This window comes from Camellia sinensis, chromosome 14, assembly GCF_055761805.1.
Source record: "Camellia sinensis isolate YWXY chromosome 14, ASM5576180v1, whole genome shotgun sequence".
NCBI classification, from domain to species: domain Eukaryota; kingdom Viridiplantae; phylum Streptophyta; class Magnoliopsida; order Ericales; family Theaceae; genus Camellia; species Camellia sinensis.
Window position 1 is genome coordinate 26,536,496 of NC_138974.1, and position 20,027 is coordinate 26,556,522.

The window sequence follows — 20,027 nt, forward strand, 5'->3', positions numbered from 1 at the left end:
TTTATGAAAACCTCAAATTCCATCACTTTTTATAATTGTAAAAATGGATTGTGATCCTCTCCATTTCAAAATTGTAATGGAAGATCTTCATTGCATTATCTAAGGGTTTGTAATGATTCTTCCTAAATGTAAAATATTAATAAATTCTCATACTTATTTCACTATGATGTAATGGACATCTTCCATTACAACCATGAAATGGAGAGGATCTTAGTCTGTAAAAATGATATGGTTAAATCAATCTATATGGACTTTCTGAATACAAATTTTGTAATGTTCTGCATTTTCCTCTAGTTTTATCCAATAAACAAATCTTAACTTCAATAAGCTAAATTAACCGTCAATCGCACAGCAGTTTTGATGTAATCAAAACAGTAAAATACTATGAACCGGTGTAATCTACTTTCAAATTTCAATAACAAGAAATCTTAATCGATAAAAACGTGCGAAGTCACACAAAAAAATTGCAAACTATAATCTATTTTTCAGCTAAGGCATACCATGAATTTGTCACGTCTAGGCATACCACAAATTTATCCCATGTAGCAACACTTTGAAAACGTACATAAAGCTCCACTCGGTTTTAGGCAACCGCAAAGTGCTTGTAATTAGTATTTTACATAATCCATTTTGAGAAGAAAAAAAAAAACCCACTATAGAGATAAATAGAAAACAAAATGACATTGTGGAGACCAAATAAAGCAAGGAGAGAATTTTGATTTTTCTTGCAAAATATTTTGTTATTTTTTTTCTGTGTTTCACCCAAAATTTGTGTGGAGATCTGCCTACCTTATTGAGCCACCACATATGGATGAAACCTTGCACACGCCTGCCGATGTGGTGAACGGAACGTCTTTGTAGCAAGCAACCAGCTCCTTGTCAGTGTGCAGATCCACTTGAACTGTTTCCCAGACTTTCTTTTTTGGATTTAAAATATCATCAGGATCACCTTTGAACCCAGGAAATGTTACTCTCTCTCCAACAGGAGCAGATTGGGGTGGCTCAACCAATTCAACCTGAAATTGCACCACCATCAAATCAAGATTTACATTTCCTAACTGTCTCTTAACTAAAACATCCATTCATGATCAATTACCCAATAATCTTATGTACCATCATAAAATATCTCTGAACCCTCCTAATGATCATACAATAATATGACCTTGACAGCCCCAAACATCAGTTTAGTAACAGGAAGTCAAAATATTCACCCAAATATATTCTAAAATTCAAACAATTATTGAAAATCATTTTGAATGTAACATTAAAAACAAAACCCAAATATATACATATATATTGTAACATGAAGACTTGTTCAACCATACTCATAAACACCAATAGTTTTCCGTTGTAGAAGACATGGGACTGAAAAGCAGAAGATTATGAAAATGGATTTATATCCATGTTTGGAGTGCATTAATTTCTTTCTTACTCTCTTTTCTTACTGATCATTCAGGATTAGCACAAACACTTTCTATGAGGATACCTTTTCACTTTCTTCTTTAGGAGAATATCTTGTTGTCACTCTATTTGTACTCACTTTGACTATTATTAATAAACTTTGTTGTTGATAAAAATAAAAATAAATTTTCTAAAAATCTTGGTGTAAGGCTGCAATTAGAATTATGGTGGGTTTGGCCGTGAAAAATTGCAAGGTTTTTTTTTTTTTTTTTTTTGTGATCAACAAGAAAGAGTTTTATTGATGAATCAAAAAGAAAAAAGGTTAAGGCATCCTCTACAAATAAGATAACAAAGGAAGAAAATATAAAACCCAAACAAAGACCACGTCAACAAACTTCTACATGTCACACCCCAACAACCAATCTCCAGCCAACAAAAACAGTAGAATCCCCCTAAAAAAGGAATTCACCGAAGGCCAAAAATTGCTAGGTTTAGAGTTCGATAAGGTAGAAGGCTTTTAAGACTTTTAGCTGGAAAATGTGAAAAGTATCAGGTTGCTGGATTTTCAAAACAAAGACTATTTAAGGGCCTAGATGAAGTGTAAAAATAAATAGGTAAAATTGGCTTACCTCTTGCAAGGTGAGACCAAGTATATATATTGAACTAGATTACAATTTATAAGGAAAATAAGGGAAATTACATAAAATCAATTTACTTTTTGTCATGTTTCTGTTGTGTCCTGTCCTGAAATTTTTAAACTTACACGTTTTAGCAACTTTGGAACTAAACAAGCACCCGAAACAGGTCGAGAGCTGGGTGAAGTAAAAAGGTCCCATGTCCCACTCTGACTCCATTATATTTTTAAGTCACAAAAATATTTACATCAGATAACGAATTTCTAACCAAAGTTGTTAGCGTTCAATACTCATATAACAAGTTGTAAATGGTGGTCCGCTTTCAATGTGTGGAAGCATTGATACCCTTGCTTTAAGTAAAGGTTCAGTTTACCCGTATTTACCGTAATCCAAGATCAGAAGAGTGAAGAGCGTAGGCATGTTGCATGTTTTTTAGTTCAAACTTCTAAAGTTTCTAATAGCCCCTTGATTTTTTACATGTGGATAGTGTCCAACACATTGTTTTAATTATTTCAAAATCTTTTGGCGTGCCAGTGAATTCACCCCACCCCTGGGGAGGGGTTGAGGAAGGATCACCCCGTCCCAAACCCGACAGCATCCTGTCAAAAGTTATTATGGGACATTTCCTTTCTTTTCATCTTTTTTTTTTTCCCCCCATTTCTTTTTCTCTCTTCTTGTTCCCGCTCCATTTGGTGGCTAGGCAAGACAAAGTATAACTGGATTACTTACTTTGGTGTGATCACTGTCGGATGCAGCAAGAACCATTGCTTGTGATTTTATACCCCGCATGGCTGTTGGCTTTATGTTGCAAAGAACACAGACCTTCCGATTCTGACAAAAAGAGCATCATCATGAACAAACTAGCAAAACAACAGGCAATAACTAAGTAGAAAAAAGAAATTTAGTAAATTAAAAAACTGGAGAAGCAGAGAACAGAAAACCTGCATGTCTTCAAGTGGTATATAATTGACTAGTCCGCTGACAACAGTTCTAGGTTGTCCTTCACCCACATCAATCTCTTCCACATATAAAGAGTCAGCATCAGGATGTTTCTGAGCTTTTGTAATAAGACCAACACGGATATCAAGTCTGCTTATCGAAACTTCTGCTTCAGCACTGCCCTTAGATTTGGCATCGGCGGCAGATTTTGTTGGCTGTTGTTTCTTACCCCTTTCGTCTGTCAAAAAAGGACAACACGCTTGTAGTAAGCAACAATCTGGACCATATTATTATGTTTGACAATTCACACCAGCATGCATGTTCTTTTTGGGAGTTGGGTTTTTTTAGTTTTAACTTATTTTCGTTTTTTGTTAACTTTTATTTAAACTGACTCAAATGGCTTTACTTTTTAGATTCATCTCAACTAGATGATCGAAAAAAAATTTAAAATTGGATCCTTTTAAAAAAACAAGTTAAGATAAGACAAAACAATCCAATTTTTGTAAGCTTATTTGAGAAAATTTTGCTTAAAAATTTTAAAAATTGGAACCTATTAAAAAACAAGTTAAGATAAGACAAAACAATCCAATTTTTGTAAGTTTATTTGATAAAATTTTGCTTATTTTCGTCTTTAGTGAACTTTTTCAAATTGACATCAATTTTTAAAAGTTTTTTTATAATTGTGTGGTTGAGATGGACCTAAAAAGTAAAATTTGACTCAAAGTTGAAAAAAGTTTAGAGAAGACAAAAATAAGTAGTCTTTTTAATAGAAAAAAGACACACATGCATGGCAAAAGCAACAAAGGCAAAATTTTGTACTTTTCTTCTTTACAGGGCCCAAGCTAACAGGCAAAAACTAGCTAGAAAAATCAGGCATCGTCTCATACTAAAGAGTATCTACAAGCATCAAACAACACGAAGAAAATAACACATACTAATCATAAACTAACAAAATATGAATAAATTAATCATTCAACAAGTAAAAAACCACATTATCTCTAAAACCAAATGAATCAGTTCACTCTTAAATAGAGAATACCAGTAAGGAACCAGCAAGAAGAAATATATTCATGTGTAAGAAATGTCCAAGGACTACACAATACACATATATAGGGAGAGAGCAACATACACCAGTGTAAGACTTCATATTCTTACATTACACCCTATATAATTATTTGTTAGATCCACATTTTAGAGAACTAACCCTTGGAGTTGGAGTACACCCTCCTCCCAATTGCATAGGAGGACTACATACAGTCATGGCCAATAGATTTGGACACAGAAGATGTTGAGATTCTGGACAATCTTCAACGGATACTATTTAGACCAAACAGGAAACTTATTTGTAAAAGTAAATCCATTAATCACCCCTTGTGTGAGATATGTTAAGCATGCTCTAGCCCTATTTTTTGTGATCAGCAACAAAAAAAATAAATTGTATTAGAGAATGTGCTGAGGGACACATCCTTTATACAACCAAAAAAAGAAAATGCTAGATATACGTAACATACTAAAAACCAGATAAAATTCAAGCCTAAATTCAACTAAGAACCAAAACATTTCCCGAAACTTAAATAAAGTACAATAAAAAAAAACACTTCCTACAGGTAAAGAAATCAAGCCATTAATGGCCCTTCTTACTTGGGGCCCACTAGACCACCCTCTACACCCAAAATAATTCCTTAATCTTGATTGCATCATTCAACCAATCCGTACCTCAGTCATAATTAAGTTAGAGAGAACTCATGAAAATTCTCTGCTTAAAAAAAGAGATGCAACAACAGAAATAAGAAAGGATTCTTAAAATTGAAAAAATAAAAACAAGTCAGATCAAATTAATTAATGTCAGGGAACAAGAGTGTGACCGAGTAAAGGCAGCATAAATTTATTTCATGTCATCAAGAAAAAATGGAAAGTTGAAAACCAAATTCTCAATGCAACAAATGCCTATAAATCAAAAGAAAGACAGAAGGTTCCAAAACTACATTAAACGTATAGAATGCATAAACTTCAAGAAGAAAAAGCTGTTGGATTTGGCATTCACAAGAACTGACTATTCATTGAAACAGAAAAGAGTAGAAAGAATGTAACCTGAAACTTTCGTTTTCTTTAATTGCTCAGCAAGGTCCTTGGCTTCAGCTTCTGCCTTCAGAATCCTATCAGCTTGACTTCCAGCAAACTTCTGCCTAAAGATCTCTACTTCTTCATCTTTCTGCGCACTCCGAATCCCCCACAAAATAAGTAGGCTATACAACAAATGCATAAAACAAAAGCTAATAGACAACTTATGATGCAAAATAATAACATATATACCAGTTCCTTAAACAATGGCTCTGGTATTCCAATTTTGTGACCAGCAGGTAGAAACTCCCAGGGTCTCTTTGCCCTTTCAATATCTCCTTTTTCATCAGAAAGCAAAACTTGCATTTCAGCAGGCAAATTGAGCTGCTTAAGTACCTGATGTGACATTCGAGGCAAAAGCATATATTTTAGGTATGATGAACATAATAAATCTCATAAACCCCAGAGATGCCATGTGGAGCCGCAGACAGTAAAATTACCTCAAGGGAAAAAGATGGCATAAAAGGTTCTAATAGACATGAAAGGAGATACACTAGCCCCGCTGAAGTCTTCATAACTACTGAACAGGAAGGTTGGTCCTCCTTGTAAAGTTTCCAGAATTGGCTCTCCTGTATAGCATATTGCAAATATTGATTTTCTTGAAAGGGGTAAAAGATAAAAATTTAACAAAATGTCTGACTAAACAAGCATCCTAAACAAACTGTAGAAAATGTGGCAGGCTTACTTGCAGATATGCATTTCCCTCACCCGAAATACTCATTGCAGTCTTCAATCCTTGCTTTAGTTTAACCTATGCCAATTACAAACAGGAACAATATACTCATGCATGCAAATGGGGAGTATTTTTCCAAGTCAATTGATGCAATAACACAATATTGGCAAGTAGGGCATCAATTACCTTCTCCATGGCTTCTAAATATTGCTGTACATAATCACCAATTTTCTCTCCAAATGTCTTTGTTAATTGATGTAATTCTGCTCCTGGAGCATCAGGAATGATGGCATGATATCCTACACCTCTACTATCTTCCAAAGCTGGCAATTTGCATTGTGACTAAAGTAAAGTCAGACAATGCAATTAGAAGAACAAACTAAAAATGTCTATAATCCAACAGTCAATCAACAAACTAAAAATGTCTATAATCCAACAGTCAATCAACAAAATATCCCTCTAAAACACCAGATGATATATAAATAAGTTTTTCAGGAAAAAAACGAAAAAGAAGCGCAAAAAATTAGGGATAGCCTAAGAAGCACGGACATAGGTACAAACACAGGGCACAAAGATTCTCAAAATTAGGATATACAAATGGTGAGGATATGGCAAACAATATATGTTTAATATATTTTTATTTACTATGTACATGTGAAAATAAATTTAGGATGCACAACTATGAGACGCATCGATATATACGTGAGATTTTTTTCTTTTTTTTTTAACTTCTACCCTCTATATATATCTAGTATTGCTAGCCTATGTTGTGATGTTAAACTCTATCCGAGGATAACCTTGCAATCTTTACATATTAAGCGATATGTTTTTCTTACAAGAAAATAATATATTTGACTCTCATTTAACCCACTTTCAAAAGTTATCAAGTGTTCTCTCTCTTTAAACAAGATGTCGGTTACTATAAGATCAAATGCTACTGTGAAATCTAAGATTTCTTCTCCGACCTCATTTCGGCCGCTAGAACCATATCTACCATGTACCCTCTCGTACCCTTTTCTTATCTTTTTTCTAAATAACCATTGAAATATCCACCTATAATTATCTTCTCTTTTATAGGTATTTTTTTCATTAATTCATCCAAATCATCCCAAAATTTCCTTTTAAATATATTCTTCTAATCCTATTTCAGGTGCATCGGCGCTTATCACAACAATTATATTTGTTCCAATTACAAGTGTATATTAGCATTATTCCATCTCCTATTTTACGACTATTACTACTTTATCTTGAAGATGTTTATCTACAATTAATCGTACACCATTTTTATCTATCTTTACCAAAATAGTAAATTTTATACCTAGTATTTTTTATTTCTTTTGCTTTTTCACGTACACACTTGGCTACTTGTAAACATGACTAACTTCCCTCTAATCATAGTATCTACTAATTCCATAATTTACCTATTAGAATTCCTATATTCCAAGTAGCTAGTCTAAACCTACAATCCTGGCCTACCTTTTTAACCTGTTCTTGTCGAAGAAAGCACAAAGACCCATGCTCATTTTCCAAAATGCCCAAAGGTAGAACAACGCGTCATTTACAGGGAATTCCCTAGCCCTTGCATATTCATATTAGGATTCATATTCACAAGAGATCTAAGGGAACTTTTACATGCTAGCTATTTTTGTATCCTAATTTTCTTAAAATTGCTGAGTCTTGTGCTCGTGTCTGTGTGTCCATGATTCTTAGGTTCTAGCTCTGAGGGTAGTGTCCAAAGAGAGGTGCTTGCGAACCATTGCCATATCTTTTAATCTTAAGGGAAAAAGAAAATAAAGTGAAGTATGGCAATGAAGTGCCAAACCAGATCAGAAAGGAAAAAAATGAATCACTTGACATTTTCCCGTCTGCTATAAATTGTTGTGTATGCAGGAAATTTGGCAACACCAAAATATATTAAAACCAGTAAAGAAACAGTTAAAAGTCAAAAACATATTAAATAGAAACCATTTTCCAACACTGAATGCTTCATTTCAAAAAGCAGTTACCTGGATCCTTGGCAATAAAGCTCAAAACACGATTGATGAAATTGCCTAAATTATTTAGCAACTCGCTGTTTAGTTTTGCTTGCAAATCTGCCCATGTAAACAATGTGTCTGATACCTAATTATTACAATCCCACAAAAATTGTCAATGGCAAGAATAGAGAGAGAAATTAGGGCTGCTAACAATGTCAAATAATATTTTAGCAAGAGTACAACCTCTGGCCGATTAGTTAACAAGTAATATCTCCATACTTCCACAGGAATGTTTGTATCTTTTGCATCATTTCCAAAAACACCTATGCCCCTACTCTTTGAGAACTTCCCTGCACAGAAAACCCAAAATAACAAACACATTATATAAAATGGGCAAGAACCAAAATGTTAAAGATTCATAAATGTCACTCAACCACCCAAAGTAATCAGCTGCCACTGCAAGTTGCTAAACCACAATTGGTATTTCACTAACCCGTTTCATAGTTCAAATACTCAGTGACACTAATTGTTTTCATCAAAGTCCAGTTTTCACCAGTTCCAAGAAGAGTGGATGGAAACATCACCTGGAAAAGGCATACATTAACAGCTAAAAAAGTCAATATTCATACCATCAAAACTAGAGTCAATTTTTTTTCAATATGTACGATTGTTTTAACATAATTTTTTTTTTTTTATTTATAGTTTGTGCCAAATTTTACTATTCTAGATTTGATTCGAATCAAAATTCACAAAATTAAGATTTCGATCACAATATGATTCTCAATTTGACAACTATGATCTCAAATCATTGAAAAATGGAGCTAAGAGCAATGTACTCACAGTGTGGAAAGGCACATTGTCCTTGCCCATAAACTGATACAGCTCCACATTTTCAGGATTCTTCCACCACTTCTCCCACTCAGATGTGTAGCATGATGTGATTGAAACGTACCCAATGGGCGCATCAAACCAGACATAGAAAACCTATTTTCAGACAAAACATGGCCAATTTGGAAAATCTGAAAATACTTATTATAGTCCAAATGCTTCCTATTTGACAAATATGAGAAACGCCAATTTGCAAATGTGAAATATTACAATTAACAACATATTTCTTAATTAACCTTGTCCTTGAATTTCTCATGAGGAACAGGAACTCCCCATTTCAAATCTCGAGTAATACAGCGAGGTTTTAATCCTTCTTTTAGCCATGCATTTGTTGCTTGGATAGCATTCTGACTCCATGAACCAGCCACGGACATGCGGTTTGTATATTCTTCTAGTTTATCCTTCAACAAAGGCAGTTCAAGAAACATATGGTCGGTATCACGGATGCGTGGTGTGTTTCGACAAACCTGTTTACGAAGCAAGCTCAAGCATTATTTAGAAGAAATACAAACCAAGAAATTTGATGTTATTTTTACATAGGTCCCGTTCAGGAATGAGCTATTTTAGTTGGTTTTTTGACTTTTTACGAAAATATATGCAGAAAAGTAGAGAGTGGTGTGACAACTTATAGTGACTTTTTGGATAAAAATCGTACTTCCCAAATGGGGCCGTAATATTCACCATTCTCATGTTGCTCTGTCCCAACTTTTTTTCCTCGACAGACATAATTTGGTTCTACAATACGAAAGAACAAAATATATAACAGGTGACACTCATCCAGCTTTCTTCAGATTTCATTTAGTTGAGATTCAAGAACACTTCAGATTTCACCCAGTTAAGAATCATCCAGGGAGGCTCTCAGTTTCAGGCCACACAATCAAGGATATTTTAGTCTGGAGTCTAGACCCAATCAGAGCTCACTTAGGCCAACATATAGAAAGTAATAGTAGTCCATCGGACTACATTTACAATAAGTCATTGGGATAACAAAATGGTACACACTAGAAGAGATGAACATACCTTGCATCTAGGATCTTGTAGTTCTGTCGGATTTAAGAGCTTTCCACAGTTTTCGCATTGATCTCCTCGTGCAGAATCATAATTACAACCTTGTGTAGGGCACGTGCCCTCTACAAGTCGGTCGGCTAAGAACCTTTTGCATGTATCACAGTATAACTGCATCATTAACATATTCCAGTAGAATTAAATTGCAAATAAGATGTACTGAGAAATATTGTTCAGGAGACGAGCTAACATCTACCAATTAAATAATTGAAGGAAAAAAAATGACACCCAACAGCAGCCCAGATCACCTTTATAATCAAAGAATGTCAAGCGAATGTCAAAGTAGTTCAAACCTGCTGCATTGTGTTCTCAGAAAGCCATTTGTTCTCCAGCAGTTTCATGAAAATGGCTTGGCAAACTTCAGTCTGCTGTGGGGATGATGTGCGTCCAAATTCATCAAAACTTATGTTAAACCATTTATAGACCTCCTTATGAACTGCATGGTATCTGCAAAAGCAAGAAAAAATTAGATGGAAAGTATATATGTATAATGGAGATGCTATATATCTTAAAGCAAGATAGGTAATATCCCATCCCGTGTAGCAGAGTGCTGTCAGCCATCTCTGCAAACTTCGATGGACAAAAAATGTCCCAGAGACTGGTGCCCACTAAACATTAAAAAATGTCTCAGCTTTTCTTCATTTTTTATTTTGTCATTGTTGGTAGTTTTCTTTTCAGTAAACAATCAAATATGGCAGACAGCATTGACAATAACAAGGAGATTATTTGCAGTAGGGGCTGCCAACAACAGTGGTGCTCTGGTTGACTTTAGACACATGCCAGTAGTAGTGGTTGGGGTTTTTCAAAAATGCTTAAAATTTTGCAAATGGTAGGACATTGGAGCCATGGATATTAACGCCAGCCAAGTTTTCTACTAGTGAGGCTTTCTTGGCTTTCTTTCGATGTACATGTGAGAAAAGATATGGACAGGTCAGTGTTCTCTCAAGTGATGACAAGGTGCCTGCCAACTATGAAACATGGACATCTCTCCAGGGGCCACATTCAAGTGTCCAACACATGTCGGACACGGACATGCATCAAACACACTGGGAAAATGTGTCCAACATTTATGTTGTCAGTATCTTATGATTCATGATACATATCCTATGCTTCAATACTATTTAAAGGTAAATCGATACTATCATCAATACATATCTTAAATTAAATGTATCTTATGATACATGATCCGATAAATATGTTACATTACATGAATACTTAAATTTCTTAAGCAATTTCGGGAAGAAAAAAGAATTAATTGCACTTATTTTATGAATTAATGCATTGTCAGAAGTTTTCATTAACTTACTAAACAATAGTATTTTTTAGATGGAAGGGTACTTTTAATTTTATTTTTGCGTACCTTTTCGACAAATATCTACTTGTATGGTATTAATTTTCTTGTGTTATTGATTTATGCCTACTTACACAGTTAAAGTTTAAAGTTTTCTGCTACAAATAAGCTATTTGAAAACTTGAAAGTTTTAAATAAAATATTAAAACTTAAATTGTGAGTGAAGACAACATGTAAAACATATACACAATTACTAAGAATGATTTTTTAGAGTAGATTTGGTTCAAGAATTTAATAATATACTAAAATGCTATTTTTTTTGTTACACATATTCTAACTCCACTATACATTTTATATGCATTAAGTATTGATGCATGCATATCTGTGATTTAAAAAACCTTACGCTTTTTCAAGGATTATACATCGTTTAGTGTTTTATTCTCACAAGATATTTGTTTGTCTATAACTATATTTATTTTTCTACAGATTTTAAAGGCGTTAAAAAATCTTACGATACATGATACAATAAGATATGTGATTTAAAAAAACAAAAAACCAAAAAAATAATAATATACAATTCGTATCCCAATTTGAGAACTAACCCTTTTGATTTTTTTTTCATCGGAGACATCTACATCAATGCGTTGCAGGGGCAAAATTTTGAAAGATTTAAATGTGTGCTAACTTGTAAAAAAATAAGTCCAAACAAAAAAGTTTATGTTATGTTCGATCAAAAGCCCTATCCCTGCATATACAAAGAAGAAGAAGAAGAAGAAGAAGAAGATGAAGCTGTCAAAACTGTTCAGGTCAATTCCTGAAGCTCTTTATTTCTCTCTCTTTCCCTCTCTTTCCCTCTCTTCTTCTTTGCTAAACCAGCCCACTATAACCAGTTTTTATCAACATAGAAAAATAAGAAATGAAAAAACATAACTCTCTCTCTCTCTCTCTCTCTCTCTCTCTCGCTCTCTAAGAGCAAACGAACAACCTACAATATTGGACAATAACGAGGGTAGCCCGTCTACATCATTATTATGTAATGGGAAAAAATAAAAATAAATTAGCCTACGGTGATTATATCTTGATGTTTAGGTTATAGAATATGTGGAATTTTATTTTTAATTAGTATTATAATGCATTTTTATTAGGGGAAATTGCAAATCAGTGGGACAAAATTATTTGCATTTTCATGGTGGTGCAACTTTATTGTGTGCATGGTGTACGTTCTTACTGTATGTCAGAGTTGCACCACAAAAAATTCCATCTATAGTGCAATAATTTCTCCACTATTCCACTTATTTGTAATTTCCCCTTTTTATTATCTTCAAATAAAATATTCATATATACATATAAATCTACATATTTTCCATGCATCACCATTTTGTCATGTGTTGCTCTTTTAAAAAAAATTCAAGTCAATGTGTCTGTGTCATAAGTGTAACTTGATATTATAGGTGACATGTCAATGTTATGTTATAGGAAAATAATTAGTTAGGTGTCTTGTGATTGTATCTGGATGTTTAAGCCAGAAAATATAAGGGGATTAGGTCAAATCACCCCATAATAAAACTTTAATGTACTGAGGACAAACACAAAAAAAAAATTCTTGAAAAGTCCAACACATACCACTATTACCAAAATATCCTCAGTGGATAATTTGATATTTCAAACTTTAAAATAATATAACTTTTTATCTAAATGTCAGTTTTCAATAAAATTAGTATTTTTAGAATCTTCTCATCAAGATCTATCAAACAAGATCAATGTTGACTATGAAATTCTTAAAAAAATAAATAAATAAAAATTACTGTCGAAATTGACGTAAACAATAACATGTTCCCCCATTTCACAGTAACATGTTACCGATTACCAGAGTAACACGTTACTGTCATATGAACAGGGCATTAAAAAAAAAATGTAGTACATCTTCAATTTTACTTTTATATTTACAAACTAATAAACAAACAAGATTACGAATCACACATAGCAAAAACAAATCAAAAAAAATTAAAAAATTAAAAAACAATTAATCAAAAACTATAATTTACCTGCAAATACTTTACTATTTCTTATTCAAGTAAACCCTGTGGGTTATCTGGCCATTCCTTACCTTTTTGACATGAAGCCATTGCTAATTTTGCTAGTATTGCTATCAACTAAAAACAAAAAATGAGATAACCATGGTGCAAGCAACTCATTGCTGGTATTGGAGTTCGAGAGAAGCAAATCAGGGTCATGTTAAGGGCAGCACATGGCTTCGTACGAAGCTCAATGAAGAAGAAAGGTGAACCCGTTTCGTGTGAATCGTTGTCAAATCTATGAGACATATACGCAAGGGGGGTTATGAAATATAGGCCGCCTCTGTAGGGTTGCATGAAGTAAAACAAATTAGGCTATCATTTTCAGCAAAAAAGAGTCTAATAAGGATAAGGGGGTTTTGGCCAAATTTCCCGAAAATATATGGATATGTAGTTTCAATTAGTACAGTATTGCATTTTTATTATACTTGAACATATTAATGCATTTTTATTATATTCATATATTGACATAATAAAAATAAAAATATATATTTTTAGTGCATCACCACCACGTCATGTCCTACACTTTTTAAAAATTACCATGTCAGTGTGTCTATGTCATGTGTTTGTATCCATGCTACTTAGCCTCCTAAATCTCTAACTTTGAGTCTAATTTTTATTTTGGAGAATATCAACAAAATGGAGAATACAGGTCACAAATGCAAGCAATGGATCAAGATGAAGATGTAGTACAAAGGTTGATAGGTGCCACAATGAAGTTAATGATTGGTGTCTCCTCAACATCGTTACTATCAAAGAAGAAAGAACATGGGAAAGACAGAATTAAAATTAAAAAAATAAATTACCTCTGTTTATGGTATTGGAATGATAGTCTGACCTCATGCGATAAAAGGTGATAAGTAATACCATGGAATAATGGATGATATTATATGCATCAAAAGGATAATGGGGGAGGATTAATTTTGACCATTGGGTGAGGATCGATAATAATCCCAAGGGGAAGGATTAACCAAATCTCATGGGGGAGTCAGATTAGTTATCCTCCATTTCATAGAGCATATGATGGATAAGAGCTAAATCCCAACTAAGGCATTTTTTTCCAAACAATGTACAGCATATAAGGGGGACATGTGGGGCCTACATATTTTTTAGTCTCAATCCCTCCCCTCTAATTCAACCAACAAATATGGCCAATGTTTCCACTTATTTAACTTCAAATTTGAAATCACATGCTTAAGAAGTACTTCAAAAAAGTTGGGTATTTGGTTTCACACCTATAGGGTTTTAGCAAATAGGCGTCAATGGAAATAGTGGGGACCTCACTATGGCCACCCTATTATAGAAAATGTTAGCATTCCCCATCTTGAAGTGATTGGAATTAAATAGACAGTACTCCACGAGATTTCTTGCAAGACAATTATTTCGAAGGGAAATTTTTACTAATTGAAATCAAAAAAATCGAATCAAACAATCAACCACACAGAGAAATACATTCTATGGTCTCCTCAATAAGCCTTGATATGAGGAAATCATTTGAGAATAAATAAGAAGTCCCCAAGAGCATTCTGCAAAATAAGTTCAGTACGGAATCTTTATTTTCGCCACTCTAGATACGTAAAATAATTTAGAACAGTACCAAACAGTTCCTAAATTTTGAATAGCATTTAGATGGCGAATTTTCATTTGATGTGGTTGGGTTCCCATATAAATTATACCATACAAGGTATTTGTGTGCTCTTTTCATCAGTCCAATAAAATACTAATCCTTGTGGTTTTAGAAGCTGCCTGAGCTTTCAATCAGTCAACATCAAGATGTCATCCTGGGAAGATATCATCTCTATGTCATCAAAGATAACAAATATTGAGGTGATCTCTGAAACACAAAAGAGGACTTTTAATAATACCATATAAACAAACAACTCCAAACTAGAAATCTATATGATCTCACTCACCCATGTGGAGAAATGCTGCCTAGTTTCCTCCTATGAAGCATGGGTACTTCGACAAACATATTGTACCCATACCAGGTATTTCCTGCGTACTAGCACTTTGTATGGTACATCTACATACTTACCACATGCACGAAACACATACCTAACTTTTTTCTTCTTAGTTTTTGCCATGCCTCAAATGTACCTAGTATATACCAAATTTGTACCTCAACTGGAATAATATTTTATTCTATTTACAAGGTCAATTTCATTACTCTTTTTTTTTATTATTTATTTATTTATTTATGCTAAGCATGATTTAAAATTAAACTTCGGTTTGTAAGTTATTTAATATAACAACATTTAATTTTACTTATATCGCATCAACATATCTATACCCGTACCAGTACCCATACACGTGCTTCATAGGTCTCTTCAAAGCAACCCACAATGAGGAAGTGTTTCGACATAAATAAAAAAGTCAACATAAATATTTTTCTCAATGGGTTTTGCAAGCCATTTTCATTATCTCCACTTTCCAGAACTGAAAATAAATTAAAACAAAACCAAAAAGTTTTTAACTTTTAGGAAAATGATTTAGAAACAAAATTTTCCCATAAAAAACTCAACCAAGATGATTTGACAGTGAAATTGTTAGAAATTATAAGTCATTTAGAAATTATAAGTCATAATGAACAGTGTCTCGGTTGGAAATGAAAGGAGAATAAAGGGAAACATATTTATGTACTAGAAGGAAAAGCACATGCCAAATTAATAAATATATATATATATATAATGACAAAAAATTATATACATAAAAATGAAAAAAATGAGCAGTTGTAACTGTTTTGTGAGTGAGAATTTTTTTTTTTTTAATATTAAAAATAAATTAGTTAAAATTGAAATTAATGATAAAAATATTTGTGTGTTTTAGAGCAAATGCTTTAAGACACTAACTTTATATTTTGCTTAGTATATCAGAACATAGATAGATAGATAAAATTTTGGTAAATTACACTTAATCCCTTTTATGTTTGGCCATTTTCTTACTTTGACCCTTTAAGTTTGTTTTATTCCCACTTTGGCCCTTCATTTTTCAAATTTTTCCAATTTACTCCTAAAGCTAACTTTTGTTCAAAATTAGACAAAAAAAACATCACGTTAACTGTCACAAAACATAAAAAAATATATTATTATATTAGAGTTTGGGTTTGTGTAAGATGATGCATAAGTTATACATAATAAAATATTTGTATGGCACGTAACTGTCCATGTGTCATTTTCTGTCTAATTTTGAACACAAGTTCGCTTTTGGAGTAAATTGAAAAAAAATTGAAATATGAAGGATCAAAATGGAAAAAAAAAAAAACAAAACAAAACAAAAACAAAAGGACCAAAGTGAAAAAATAACCAGGGGTAAAGTCCTAAATTTTTTGTAGAGTTTGTATATCATTATATGAGGACTGCTATTAACACCTACGTAATTTCTTTGGACCCTCCATTTCTTTGAACCCCCACCCAACTAAATGAGTCCCCTCTATTTTATCTTTGAACCCTCTCCTTAGTTCCAAGTATACCCTCTCCCTAACCCACGCTCCCATCCTAACCGTTCACCCTCCTCACCCTCAACGCCTGTCGTGCACCTTCCTGTCGGACTGCTACTTGACCTCGCTAGCAGTGGTGAGGTCAACACCTGAAGCTTTCTTCTCTCTCGCTTTCATCTCTTCTTCCTCCTCAAGTCCCAAAGCTTTTTCTTCTTGCACCTCTGTTCGGTTCTACCTCCCTACTTTCTCTCTCTTGTTTTTCTGTATCTAGATGGTTCTCCAGTGCATCGACATCTCGGATTCTATTTTCCGGCGATAGTATTAATTGAAGGGATCGAGAGAGAGTAGGCATCTCCAGTCATCGGAGAACCATTTTTTGCTCTTTCTCAAAATCGATTCTTGCCTCAAATCGTTCTATTTATTGGATTCTTTTTCTGTGACATACTTTTGATATGTTCTTTGGTTATGTAAATATTGTTTCCGATCTTGTTTTCTTCGCCTTAGAGCAAGCGGTTTTGTGAATTTTTGTTCCGAGTGAATGTAGAGCTTCAAGATGGAGAAGAAGAGGAGGTGACCATGGTAATTGGTGGTGGTGGTCAGGAACTGGCCGAAGGTGGTGGTGAAATGGGGGTGGTGACTGCCACAAGTAAGGGGATGGGATTAGGGTTAGGTTTAGGGTTTGGGAAATTAGATGCAAAGAGTAAAGGATGAGGGTAGAAATGAAATTTTATGTTTGGACAAAATTGGAATTAAAAAAAAATGGAAGAAAGGGGGTCCTAAGAAAATAAGTAGGTGTTAATAGCAGCTCTCTTACTCAAATTTTAAATAGTATATATTAGATGTCCTATTCCTATTCCTATCCTATATGAATTCTTCCATCCATAAGTTTTGCTTGTAATTTTCATTAATTTGGTGTTAAAATATAACCCACCTAAGCATAGTAGACATTAAAAGAAATAATTAAATAAATAATAGGGAAAATTTCACTTTACCCCCTGTAGTTTGGGCCATGTGCGGTTTACACCCTAACGTTTGGAATTGACCACATAACCCCCATGTGGTGGTTTGTGGACTAAAGTATACCGTTAAACATTCCGCCCAACTTAACAATAAGTATGAAATACGTGACAGACATAAGGGGGTTATATACTCATTTTCAAACTTTAAGGAAATAAATCACACATGAATATGAAATAAAGTACAGGGGTTTAAATGTACTTTGCATTCCAAACAAATGACGAAAATATTCGTAATTCACACTTAAATTACTTGTATACAAGGGTATTTTAGTCTTTTTATTAAATGATTAACAGACCTAACAGTGCACCTTAGTACACAAACTGCGTGGGTTATATGGTCATTTCCAAAAGTTAGGGAGTAAATTGCACATGCCTAAACTATAAGGGGTAAAGTGAAGTTTGTACTAAATAATATGAATTAAAACATAAATTTCTGTTTGTTTGCAGAGTTAGTTTGAGTGGGATTATTAGTGAGGGACTAATAAATATTGTATTTGTTTGTGTATTAATTGGTTAGGACTAAATATATGAAATTACCTAAATATCTTTATATAAAAAGTAACTTTGTTATAGGGCAAAACTGTCTTTTCCCCTCTAATTCTCCAATCGCAGCCCACCTCCCCCTCCTTGGAGGATATTAATATTAGTCCCAAAACCATGGGATTACTATTCCAATCCCATGGCCTTTGACTAAAACAAACAAACAAACAGGCCAGAGTCTAATTCTTACTTGTCACAAATCTGTTGAGGAGTACAATTCTCTTCCATGGCCTTGGTTTCAGTGGCAGTCCCATACTCATCAGTTCCACATATGTATACAACGTTGTAACTTCGAAGTCGGCAGTACCGTGCGAACACATCAGCACTCAAAACACCTTTCGAATAGGTACAAACAAACAGAGTGTAATCAAATCAAATTACACACGAACAAAAACAAATGTCATTTGTATATATATATATATGCATAGAAAGAGAATTTATTTACTGCCGATGATGTTGCCGAGATGAGGGACGTTGTTGACATAAGGCAAGGCGCTAGTGATGAGAATGTTTCGCTTTCCCGGAATCGGAAGTTTTGTCGATATTCCATCGCCCATATCGACAAATCTATGGGATTGTTGTTTGTGTTTGCTTGCTTCACAATCACAACGCAATTTATATTGGGGGCTTTTGCTTTGCTTCTTCGTGGAGAAAGTCAGAGCAGTGCCACTGTAGCCTCCATTTTACGCCATTCTTACTTTAGTATTTTTTTATTGGGCGGTGATTGAGGGCCCGAAAGCCGTGCCCCGAATTGCCCGAAATTTCCATTTCAGGTAAAAAAAAAAAAAAAAAAAAAAGGAAAAAAGAAAGAAAAAAAGAGAACAGTTTCCAAAACTGGAAATTAGGGGTATTAGGGCCAATTTTTTTAGGGCCACCAATCATTTTCCTTTTTTATTTTTGTAACATCTATAATTATACTCAAGGTTGGGTGGTTGGTTTGGAAATTAGTTATTTTAATTTTGGGCTACTTAAAAAAAAAAATTAGGGTTTTTGTTTGCTTTTTAATTTAAATTTTAGAGTTTTATTCGTATTTTAATTTGATACATTTGTCCATTTTCGTCACATTAAACTAAGAAAACTTGGGTAGAATTTCAAATTCAAAATCACAAATTCAAATATTTGTATCTTCCTCGTTGTAACTTCATTCTGCCTCATTTTTGCATCATTAAATTTACCTCATGGCCTAGTTTTCATCCTACTCTTCATACACCTTGTTTCACATCTTTTTATTTGTTGTCGGAGCTCTGAAAATTAGTCAAAAATAAAAAATTTCTCTCTTTGAGTAAAATTTTCATATTCAAATTTACATATTCAAGCACTTGTATCTTCTTCACCGTAATTCCATTTCACCTCATTTTTTGTGTCGTTAGATTTAACTTATGGCCTAGTTTTTATTCCACCCATCATATGCCTTATTTTACCTCTTTTATATGCTGTTGGATCTCCAAAAGTTGGCCAAAAATAAGTTTTTTCTCTTTTCTTTTTTCTTTTTTCTTTTTTTCTCTTTTTCCTCCTGTTCCTCCATGGCTACTGGCTTGCTGCTATTGAGGCCTCGTTTGGGAACCTTCTCTTTTAGCCAAAAAGTTACTAAATTAGCCAAAAAGCCAACAACTCATACCAAAAAGTCAACGATTCTCTTTTCTCTCTACTTTTTGCACATCTTTTCGTAAAAAGCTAAAAAGTTATCCCAAACATACTAATTTTTTTTAGCTTATATTTTAGCCAAATAACCAAAAAGTTACTAAATTAGCATGTTTTCAAACGAGGCCTGAATGTTGATTCATCATCATTATTCGCAAGATGAGGCGGTGGTGGTAGTAATGGTGACGGTGTCGTCAAGTAGTGATAGGTATACAACTACACATAAACATCAAAAACCAAATGGGTTGTTGAGCATTATGGGCATCTTGGTTTCCAATCAAGCATCATCTATTCCATCTCCATTGCCAAGAATAATGTTGCAATAGC

General features: G+C 33.7%; 1 protein-coding gene across 1 annotated transcript; it reads right to left on the bottom strand.

Annotated features, from left to right (window-relative positions):
* Positions 1–410: 410 nt before the first annotated feature.
* Positions 411–18,760, bottom strand: LOC114263165 (putative methionine--tRNA ligase). The gene is made up of 17 exons (XM_082906443.1): positions 18,505–18,760; positions 18,250–18,394; positions 9,992–10,145; positions 9,654–9,809; positions 8,870–9,100; positions 8,586–8,729; positions 8,239–8,329; positions 7,989–8,095; positions 7,776–7,890; positions 5,956–6,092; positions 5,782–5,847; positions 5,537–5,665; positions 5,289–5,432; positions 5,067–5,187; positions 2,978–3,213; positions 2,766–2,867; positions 411–1,016 (listed from the first exon to the last, which is right to left on the bottom strand). The coding sequence occupies exons 1-17, from the start codon at positions 18,614–18,616 to the stop codon at positions 786–788; spliced, it is 2,421 nt and encodes an 806-aa protein (XP_082762569.1). The 5' UTR covers positions 18,617–18,760; the 3' UTR covers positions 411–785.
* Between the last annotated feature and the right edge of the window lie 1,267 nt (positions 18,761–20,027).